Here is an 11,913-nt window from a genome sequence, read left to right as displayed (position 1 = left end):
GCCAAACACAGTTGGTGTCAATTCATATAATGAGTCTGGTTCTCCACATCTATTCTGTAATTAGTTGCCTTCACTGATATAACCAAACAGTCCATCCTTTTGAAATAAGCCATTTGCTCTATTAAGTCTCACACATAATGAAACAAATATAAATTACTTTAATTGTCTTCTTGCTGCGATGGCCCTGCATACAGACAATATTATCATTCTCCCTATCTTTTGTTATCAGATTCAGTTCGCTGCGTTGTTATTGTTGCCTTCCTCGGCCGCAACAAACTTGATCTCGGCGTTGGCAGTCCTCGAAGCCATGCTGCTATCTCTGACCTTTTGCTTGAACAGAAATGGGAAGGTTTTCCTGAAGGACTTTTGAAAGGTTGCTCCCATGAAACCATAGACAATGGGGTTGACCGAGGAGTTAGCGTAGGACATGCAGTTGGCCCACGTCTTGATCTTGTACGTGGTGAAGTTGGCCTGATAGTTTGGATGGAACGACTGGAACAGGACAAAGATCTGTATGGGACCCCAGCAGATGGCGAAGAGGAGGACGATCACTACCACCATTTTGGAGACTTTGCTCCTGATGCTGATGGTTCTCTCAGACAAGAGGTTGACCTGAGCAGGAGGAAAAGATGAGGAGATGAGAGGAATTTTCTAAAGGTGTGTGTTCACACAGAAAGCAAATCCTTACCTTGTGCTGTTTGTGTAAAGTTAACCAATTGTTATTGCAGCCTGTGTGTATTAGCCCCAAACCGCTAAAGTAACCACTAGACAAACTTTGGGCTAACTAGTGTGTGTCATGGATGTATTAGGGTATCTGACTGATCTCAGAACTCATAAAACCTGAAGTTTATTTTAATTAAGTTGTGAGAAGGTAGTGTAGTGTAGTTTTTTTATTTTATTTTTATTTTTTTTAAATAGTTGCTAGACCAGCACAGAGTTGATGCTGCTCTTGAGCTAGTTTTCCTGATCTTTTGTAGTTGAAAAGCAAATAACTGGTTTGCGATTGGTCCTTCCCCTGCTACCTGCACCTTTACACAAGAGAGTGAAAGGGACCTGCAGAGTTAGATTATTAGTCTCTTTATTACAAGCACCACCTTTTCCATAACATAAAGTAATCCATTGTAATTATAAAGCAAATGAATGCCGCTGCTTGAAAGAAAGGAGCTTTAAAATACAGTTTCAAAGACAGCCGACATCAAAAGAAAGATAACGAGTAAAGAGACAGGTAGAGTCACCATAGAGAGGAGAAAATTCCTTTTAATTAACTGGCAATTAGTAGCAAGGACTTGGGAGTCAAATCTTTAAGACATGTCAAGCAATAATTAAGCCTTAAACAAAGCAAAACAAACCTTGTCCATACCTGATAATTGTTGTCTACAGGTTCTACAGCGGGCTGGCCCACCCTCTTCACCATCAGAGTGTAGCAGAAGGAGATGGTGAGCACAGGCAGCAGGTAGGCTGCAATAAACTGGTAGAGGATGAAAGCCCTCTCGTGTGCCTTAGAGGGGAATCTCTCCATGCAGTACTGCCTGGGGCCGTACCAGTAGCCCTCCTCTATACGCTGGTACATTAAGATCGGGGTGGATAGGATGAAGGAGCCTGGGCAGGAATAAGGACTGTGTTAGCTGAAGTAGTCAAGATCAATCACACTGATTCTATCTAACCTATATAAATAATAAGACAATAAGATGTATGAAAAGAGCAGGACGTACCAATCCAAATGCAGATGCTGACGATCATGGCGACTCTCGGGGTGCGGTGGCGGAGCGATTTCAGAGGGTAGACCGTGACATAACAGCGGTCCCCACTCATAGCTGTCAGAGTGATACATGTGGCCTGGACCGTCACCTGGGAAAGACAGTTAAAGATAATAACTTCTGTTTCAATTTTCAGAGACATGCACTGCATCCAACCAAAACGCTACCACAGAATGATACAACTCTCATTGCACTTGGTCAAGTTTAGGGAAAGATCATGCTCTTAGTTAGGGGTCAATTAAAATCCCCATCTTTTCCTAACCTCAACTAAAGTGCGTTTGTGGCCTAAACCTACAGTACATGCAGAATTTGGAATTTGGGCACCAGTGAGAAAACCCTGTGGTGCATAACATCCACCCCAGACTATCCCTCTGTGACTTGTGCGCGATACAAAAATGTAGCTTTTTTACAGTCAATTGAAGCATTGCCAGGGGATAACGGTTTCCTCGAAATGTATGTAGACCGAACCTGGTACATTTCTATTGAGTAGAAAGTATAGCCCAGTTATAGTTACAATGTTGCACTTTGTTATAAAACCCACAGATATGGAGATATATTTGGTATCCTCTAATAAACATCATAAATATTTCTAGGTATAGTTGTATGAAGACAAATCTATTTTTCTAAAGTAATTCATGAGTCTTGTCATTTATTCATTTTCTCTAACATAATAATTTTTTTTTTCACTTTCCCTTGAGATTTCAGTTACAATCCAAGTATCATTGGCATTTATCTGCTGAGTTTGCTTTCTGTTTGTACGCACTTACATATAACAGTTTCTACCTCTATGTAGAGGCAGAAAATCCTGCATTTATAGTCTCGACTCTTCACCAAACATTGGGTGTCAAAGGCACATGTTGCAAATGTAAAAGTAGTGGAAAAGCCAAGGCTTAACATTTTATATGTGTTTACAAGATTTTTTTAAAGAAATGCTTCACTGTTTGTGCACAAGCGGAAGAGGTTTTTCAAAGAGATTTATGAGATCTTCTCAAATATTCTGGGTTGGCCTACTCGCAACAGGAGGTAGCAACTAATGGTGTCCTTTGCGTCCAGCCTTTAATATAATCAGCCCTCATTACGAAGCAAGAGAGAGGTACCAGCTGCTTTTTTGTCATCAACAAATCAGCAATTTCACATCCTATGATTTATTTATCTTTGAGACCTTTTTTGCTAATTAGCTCTTGAGCCTTTTAAAATGAGGAGCATGGGGGAAGAGACAGAGGGAGGGAACGAACAGAGGAAACAAAAAGACTGGAAGCTCAGTGGAGGCCCCATTTGTCATACATTTTTCAATTAGCATATGAACAAATCATTTATTTACATTTTCAACAGGGTTCAAAGATGCCTGATTCAATTACACTCAGGCTCATCAAAAGAATGTTAAAGATGCTCCGAGGAACTTTCAATTTGTGTTAATTCCTGCACCCCCTTTGGACAAAAGCGGTAGTGTTTTTACTACCCCAACTGTAGTTCCTGGGTGAGCGTACCTGTGACAAAGGCATTACGAAAAACTATATAAAGATAGCATTCTTTGCACTGATGGTCTTGTTTGCTGTTACATGTCATTTATGATAATCAGAGGAAAGATGAGACTGTTTCAGAAACAATTCCTCGTAGCACCGACAAATGCAGCAAAAGAAGGAATCCACTTTTTCTTAAAAATCTAAATTCCCAGTCCAAGACATTTTTATCTCACATCATCTGCTGATAAAAACACTTTCACACATTTAAGTCATCGTAAAGTCATTATGTTCACTGTGACTAGAGAGTCTCTTTTTATTTAGTCTTTTCATACACACCTGTGTACACTTCATTTCAGCGGAGCAGGACAAGATGGAAAATAAGCCTATAACCCCCTTTTTTTCAACCTCTTCACTAAAATGATGTTCATTTTTCAAACACATGGCCCTCTGAGAGTGGGACTATGTTTCTATCTTCCTCTTTCTCTCTCTCTATTCACCTCTTATCTGCGACTAAGGCAGGCAACCGTTACCCCCCAGAGTATCGGAGCACCGCTGTTTCAAAGGATATGATGAGAAAACGGGGGGGCACAATGAGTTCAATGTTGAGGCCACTGGGAAAAAAGAGGGTATCAAGATCCTTGCACTATCAAAGACTACAGAACGCATTCCCCTTGTTATCTCCGTTGAATAATGTCTTAAAGGAATACATAGGGTTTGCGCTGGCAGATATACAGTATATATATTTTAGATCATCTCTGTTTCTTCACATTTCTTTAATAATGTAATAGGAAAGAATGAATTTATGTTCAACGAAACGTGGATTTCGCACAACGTCTTCCTTTGAAAGAATAAGATCTGATAGTTTCTTCAAATACATGGACGAGAGAATATAATTGAGTGTTTTCATGAGTTCACAAGTTCATAACTTCAGGAAGACTACTGAACAGCTGATTTATTCCAGGGTGAACCTATCAATTGTTGCTTCAAGCAGCAGCAGACAGCAGATAGCAGTGTGTTTGCGTTTTTTCATGTTTACACAGATAGTTCTGAGAGAAGGCTGAAAATGCATGAACGACAGAGGGAGAGAGACAGTTTCATGAAGATCTATACAGTTTACTAGCTGCTCTAAAGGAGTCCAACATCAAAAACCTAGAAAATTAATATAATATTGCCTCTCTACTAATAAAGGAATAATAGATTTGAATTAATAATAAATGTTGTGAAGCGATGAAAGCTCTGGCCCCTTTAAATATTGATTTAAAAGCAATCTTTCATTCAGTCAAATGTTTCTAGTTTTTACAAAAAAAGGGAAGAGATGACTGGCTTATTTCAAGCAGGGTATGTCGGCACAGTTGCATACGTATTAGAAATCATGTGCAGTGAGGTGATTTTGAATGCTTAATGTTGTTGTTTTTTGCAGAACGCATGAACAGTCATCAATGTCAAAAGTAACTGATGGTTGGCCAGTAGTCTAGACTTGACAGAGACTAATGGTGGATGTTAACACAGCATGCATAGTTAATTCCACCTGACTTCCCTTTGGTTATTTATATTGACCTATGGATATTTTGTGAAACTACTGCTCAGGTTAATGGTCCATTATCTTTGAAAAATGTGCGGCATTGAGGCCAAGAGAGTTGTTAGTTCTCCTGTCTCATAGTAATCATTGAAAACAATTACCCTTCTCTGAAGCACATGAAATAATAAAAGGTGGCAGCAGGACTCACTTAATAACATCTAATGTAAATGTTTCAACGCACGTGCATAGTTTGAAGATAAAGGTTGGGAGAATCCGACAAAGCTTCAAGACATGAGAATTGCTTTTTTTTTCAGTCAGGGCTCAATTCCCATTGTTTCACCAAAGGACACGCCCACAAGACAGTGGTCTTCGTGTTCAGATGAATAAACTCAATCACGTTTCTGTGTTTTCAATTAAAAATGCTTTTAGCCTCTCTGCCTACCTGCCTGCCTATATTATTGGCCTGCCGCTCAAACTGGCATTTTTGTCTTTCATGCTCAAATTACAGTAGTAGTGCACGTCCAGTCATTCTGCACCGGGTTTCTTCTTGTCAAGTATGACAGTTCATCTCCTGCTCCCTTCCGGCTTCATTATGAATGTGGTGCACTTTTAACCCAATCTTCAAACAAAATAATGAAACATATTAAAGGTGTCTCATTTGTAGTCAAGCGCCGTTTTCTAACAGTTCTCTCTCTCTCTCACACACTCTCTCTCTCACACACTCTCTTTCTCTTTCTGTGACAGTGTTGGTTAGATTCACCAGACAAGTTGCTTATTAAGTAAGCCTCCGCCTCTTTTCTTAACCCTTGGTGACATTAGAGCCTTTTAAAGCTATAGCCACACTCAGTTATTTGAACAAGTGTAATTACCGTGTGACAGCGATAAGTGGCCTTTTTAGATCTGAACTTTAGGCCCACTCATTATCACATGCTGCTAATTTAAGGTTTTTAATTGGCTATCTTTGTTGTATTACTTAAATGGAGTCAACAGCTTGTAACCTTTACTTGGCTTCCCCTTAATGATGCCTTTGTGCAAGGAATACCTACAATTTGACATTCATTCACTTCACCACATGGGGTTCAAGTTGCATGCATGCACCCCCTGAGTTTATTTCCGACACTTTAGAATCAGGAGCTTTTTCTAGCTTGTATTTCGGTATGATTTGGCTCAACACTGAGACTTTCAGACATATAGCTCACATCTGTTCCGAAATAGAGGTGCATGCAAATCTCGGCAGCGCCAGAATCACTGTTGCCAAATAATGCATGCACCTCCTGAGTTTGTTTCCGACACTTTAGAATCAAGAGCTTTTTCCAGCTTTTTAGATCAGCTTTTTGACCTTATTAGATCTGAACTTTAGGCCCACGCATTGTCACATACTGCTAATTTATGGTTATTATAATCGTAATTGGCTATCTTCTTTGTATAACCTGCTTGGAGTCAATGGCTTGTGTAACCCTTACTTGGCTTCTCATAATGATACATTAGTACAAGGAATACCTACACATTGACATTCATTCACTTATTCACTTGCTGTAAACACATTTTCCCTCTTGGTACATTAATAAAAAACATTGAACCTTTAACCACATGGGGTTCAAGTTCACAGCTGTGTTTTAATGGTTTGAGTTTACGTCACCAACAAGTAGCTGAAGAATGTCAGTGTTTCCTAACTGCCTTTTCTCAATGTAACGTAAGTCTTGAAGGCTAAAAGCATCTCTCAGGTCGTTGGTCTGAAGCAGCTGCTTCTGGTGAAAAAGCTTTGATAAACTAACTGCCATTCCCTGATCAGCACTTGACAGCATACAAATTACAAAGTAAGGGACTAGCTGACTAGAGCGGGCATATTGGACTTACACTGGAATAATGCTTATCCGAAAACACATGTAATGTCTATTTACATAACAACTTTGTAATTGGACAATAATGTGTCAGTGTTGCGTTTATAGCTTATTGCCCTGTGCTCAGGTTGCCAAAAGGTGAATTAATGCTCAATTGCCAAAAGCTTTTATTCCATCATTGTTTGCGTTCAGGTAACCAACAAAGAAAAAACAAGGTTGAAGTTGAAACAGGTTGAAACACTGTGTGAGTGCAGCGGCAGTGAGACAAAAAAAGTGTTGTGCAACTATTGAGTTAGCGCTGCCTTGAAGCCAAACGTTCCCTGTTCCCTACATATAAAGGTTATTGCTCACACTAACATAAAGTGATTGCTACAATGGTTGTGTGCAGAAGAGTTTAATGATGGTAAATAGCTCTTTAAAAATTGACATCCCGCCTCCGCCTCTTTATCTTTGGAGCTTGATCGTTGCATGGACGTCCTTTTGTTCTTTGACTAAGCCGCTGTCAGCTGTTTTAATGGAACTTCTGTCCCTCTATATTCTATTGAAAAATAAGAAATAAAGGCAAGAATGGATTTGGTTTGAATCTTTCTTTGAGACAGTCCTTTGCTGTAAGTTCAATAGGGCAAACCCATCTCTACAACCCACTCAAGGATACCACCCTTGAGTGGATTATAGAGATGGGTTTTCCATGACACACAGTTGAATGAAATCAGTTCAATCTCGGTTGCCCCTGGCGAAAGGCCTATGATTGCACCAAAGTCCTAAATGTCACTGTTTGTAGTAAACTCATTGAAGTATAGAATGTGATTTGATTTCATTCAAATGAAGATCAAATCTGATATGTTTGATGAATATCTTTTTTTAAGTATACCTTTTACTTTAAGAAAGCTTTGCAAAATAACCTTTCGTGCATCTGACGGCGCATTTCTGTGAAGAGAAAAGTGATTACGATTGTAATATCATTGAATAAACACAAGTGTTTTTACCTGCTGTAGAAAGGCAACAAATTTGCACATGAAGTTTCCAAAGATCCATCCGGGGAGAGGATAGAGGGTGGCAGTGAATGGGACGCAGCACACCAAGAAGATGATGTCGGTGGCAGCCAGGTTTGCTGATCAGAGATATACCAACATGCATCATGTCAGATGTACAATCTACAGCACAGTGTTTCACAGATTACTGAAGGTTGTGTCCATCAAATATCAATATCCAACATCCTCAGTAGTAACCAGTCTGATAGAGCAAGACCTTTAGTTATCTGACGATAACAGATATACATAATATTATAATGCATTTGTATAGTTTAACAACACCACATCAGCTTTAATAATGCATTAAAAATGTTGCCTACTCTTCATTTCTAGTTCCTTAATAGACTATTCAATTCATTTAATAGTGGGTTAGGTCATACAGTATGTCAAGCGAATATGCATTAACATTCTTCAGTTCCAGCTTCTCAAATGTACTGTTAGTATTTGCTGGTTTTGAACAAGAACATATTGTGTTAGCACATGCCGTCACAAACGACACATAGAAGTGTATTTGTGCTGTGTATTCATAATACGTAGATGCTAGAGGAGTTTGATCACCTGGATGTAAACATGTATTTTTGGGGGGCACTTAAGAAATGGCAGGATCAGTCATATATATGATATTATCTCTGTATATCTTTGGATTACAGACGGTTGTTAGGACAAAACAAAACATTTGAATACTGCATGTTGACTTTGACGTTGGGAAACAAGGAAACAGTGTCTATTTTTCACCAAAAGAGTAATCGATTCACGCGAAAAATTATTGACTGATTCATCGTCAACACAAAATAAATGAAGCCCTACACCACATCCGAAAGACAAATCTGTATCCAAACTACCTGGAGATTGAAAAAGCTACTTAACTGAGCTTGCTGCTTTTGCATGGATGCAGTATTAAGGACCAACTGGTGTAAAATAACGCAATTGAACCTTTAACCTGAAGTGACTAATAGGCCTTTCACACCAAAATGAACCAAGAGTCAGTTCCAGGCTGGTGTTGGGGTCAGTTCAAAACTGGTTACAGCCTTATCCCAGTTATGAACCGGTTGGTTTCACATCGACCGGAGACAGCCATGGAGCCGTCAAGAGAGCAACGTCATGACGTCACTGTAAACGTGTGTGTACGTCACCCGACGCCGCTGCTCTTGTGGCTAACGCTAAAGCTACCGCTAGCTTTAAGCACAACAACAGCGGCGAATACGTCTTATTTTTACAATTGTTGGCTCTCGCTTTGCTTTCTTAAGCAAACAGGACCCATACAGCGTATTCTCGCCGGTCAATTTGATCGCTACATTCGGTAATTATGTTATGTTTACGTCTCGTAGTAGCGGTGTTTTTAAATATGGCGGGCATGAGGTTTGCTCTGGTTGGTCAGGATAATCCCTCCCCCAGCCGCTGGCGCAAGCAGTTCCTATCAAACCCTGCTCAATCCTGGGGTATGAGTTCCCCCGGTTTTTACGGCCCGGAGCAGGCTCTCTGGCGGTGTGAAACCAAAACACTGGCTCTAACTCCGAACAAGCCCAGAACTAGCGCCGATTTTGCGACGGTGTGAAAGGCCTATTAGAGGAACTTTCCGTTTTTGTTGATTCTAGTGCCCCCTTTGGAAAAAGTGGTTTTGTTTTGAAGGATCTTTGCTAGTGTGTGATGGCTGAACGGGCATTTGTTTAGGAAGCATGTGAAAGAGAAACCACAGGATGCATCTCGATGAGGTTATTTGACTGTGTACTAATATTAATATGCGCAATTTGACAATGATTTTGTACAGTTCTGGAAATGCAGGCCTTTCCGGTCTGCCTGCCATTAATTGTTTCATTTAAATCCTGAATGAATGTTGTGAGGTGTGAATATTATGGTCGCTTTGTGGACACCATGTTGATTCATCAAATGCTTTCATCCACATTGACGATATCTTCATAGCACACCAATAAGATGTAGGCAGTCAGATCTGGTTCCCTTCAGCTTCCCTTTCTTCTCTTTGATGTGTCATCCTGACAAATACACCACACCAGTTTTCCCATTTGCTTTTACTAGCTGATCCAATCACATTATAATAGCTGAACCATAATGTTGAAGGGGGAACAGGGGGGGAGGTGGTGCTGATCTAATGGTACTGAATATTAAATCTTCCAATACCGTGGCCTTGGGATATTATCCAAGATCAAATTTCATCTCACATACAGAGTGCCTTATGCAAACACAGACACAAATGGTACCTACAGTGAATCACAAAATTAATTCTGTGACTCATCGAGAGAAAAGATAGTAAACATGCATGTATCTATGTGACGGGCATTTCTTTTTACGTGTGATTTATTATTTGAATAATTCTTATGTTATGTGGACGTAAACACAATTGATCAATCTCCTTTGATATCTTCCCAAGCGCCCAGGTTTTTAGTAACTGAGCATAAGGCAGATATAAATGAATGTATTCTCTTTGATCTATGCACCTATGGGTAATGCAACCCCCCAGACACCATCTATAAGTGCATTTTATTCTATTATAAATTAATTTCCATTCACCTGTTTTTATGGGCAACAATGTTTATGCTTCGTTGAGGTAGAACAATTGTGCATTGATAAAAAAAGGGCAATGGAAACTAACTTAGCTAATAATTGATGCCGTACACAAAGCATGTAATTGAAACCTGCCCTGAGGACAGGGGAAATTGATGCAAGCAAAAACATCGGATTAGTAATCCAACCTTCCCTCAAATCACTACATTAAACAAACAGGAATACCACATTTCCGTCATGTTTTCTACATTATTTTCCACCATTTTAAACATTATCTCAACCAAAAAGAGACATGCGTCAAGTAATGATAGGTTTCTTTTGAAGTGGATGCACTGGGAGTTCACGATACCTTATATATCTAGCCCACTGATATCCAGGGAGTTATGTGTTTGACTCTGGCTTTTCAATCAATCACGATGTCTCTTTCGCAAACTACTTGACATACACACTTAGCCAATATAGCAGCGTTGGCTCTTACTCACCTATGTAGAAGTTGGTTGCCGTCCTCATCTGCCTGTGTTTGGTGATGACATAAATGACCAGAGAGTTGCCCACCAGTCCCACCAGCATTATGAGGGCGAAGAAGAGGGGCACCAGCCAGGCATCTGTGAGGAAGGGGTGCTGGTCTCCTTCCTCTTCCTCTTCCTCTTCCCCACGTCTTCCCCCCAGGGAGAAGTTTGCCACGGAGCCATTGGTCCAGACCTTCTCGGTGGAGTTCCAGAGCTCCTCGGAGGAATACATTGTAACAGGTTGTGAGAGATAGAGAGAGATAGAAATGGCAACAACGAGAGAGAGAGAGAGAGAGAGAGAGAGAGAGAGAGAGAGAGAGAGTGAACAGTGTGTTTCTGTGAAATATGGTAAAAAGGGGGAAAGAGGCAGGCAAGGGAGATGTAGGAGAAAGAAAAGGAAGAAGAAGAAAGTGCAGTAGGGGATGGGTGTGCAGATGTTCAAGGTAGGATGAGCTGACAATAGAGTAAAGCGCTTAGAGGCGAGTGTCTCTCTGAGGAACAGCTGAATTTGGCAGGGAAAAAAAGTTTTACAAGATGAATTCCAAAAGGTGAATGGATCGACGGAGGGGACGGAGTGAAAAAGAGGGACAGACGAGATGGTTTCAAAGTGGTGCTCAGAGTGCTGCTCATTCCCGTCAAGCTTCAAATCAGGAGCATCATTTTCTAGAGCATCTAGGTGTGTTTATGTATAAGAAGAAGACACAAAATAATAGAAGGAGAACGAAAGTAGAGTGGAAAGAGCTTATTTTTCTTCACATCAGTTTGGATGGAAAACTGCCACCACTTCCCCCATGCACTTGCGAGAGAAAGCAAGCCTCCAGACAGCCCTCGGGATTTGTCTTTGTAAAGGAGAGTATAGTGTCTGCTGAAAGGAGGCAGGCGAACGTCTTCTTTGAGCTCATTCATCAAATTCCTGAAGGCAAACAAGCCGTCCGTATACTCGCAGCTTTTCCTTTTTCTCTGGTTCCTTTTTCAAATCTAGTTGTTCTACTGCTCCTTCTCTCCGCAGTGTGGGGTTCAAGCACTTCTTCCCTCCGTGTCTTAACCCTGCACATCAATTGTCAATTGAAGAACACACACACACAGGCTGCCTGGTGCATGACACCGTCTCTAACAAACCTTGACAAAAGGTATGCCTGTGAATAAGCTTTGTACTCTAAAAAAAGAGAGGATATCCTCCAGCATCTTCTGTTCCCGCGCTGAGCCCAGTCAGTGTCATTAATGCTTCAGCGCAAACAGCCTTGACTTTACTCCAGCGGAGAGCAGGCAGCGA

At 40.6% G+C, this 11,913-nt stretch overlaps 1 protein-coding gene across 1 annotated transcript; it reads right to left on the bottom strand.

Annotated features, from left to right (window-relative positions):
• Positions 1–231: 231 nt before the first annotated feature.
• Positions 232–10,872, bottom strand: kiss1ra (KISS1 receptor a; the record flags this gene model as incomplete). The annotated part of the gene is made up of 5 exons (XM_080033503.1): positions 232–612; positions 1,361–1,599; positions 1,713–1,848; positions 7,567–7,691; positions 10,614–10,872. The coding sequence occupies 5 exons, from the start codon at positions 10,870–10,872 to the stop codon at positions 232–234; spliced, it is 1,140 nt and encodes a 379-aa protein (XP_079889629.1).
• Positions 10,873–11,913: the final 1,041 nt, after the last annotated feature.

Source organism: Ammodytes marinus, assembly GCF_949987685.1.
Source record: "Ammodytes marinus genome assembly, chromosome: 9".
Taxonomy (NCBI): Eukaryota; Metazoa; Chordata; class Actinopteri; order Uranoscopiformes; family Ammodytidae; genus Ammodytes; species Ammodytes marinus.
The sequence above is the reverse complement of the archived record's forward strand: the minus strand, read 5'-3'. Positions and strand labels throughout refer to the sequence as shown.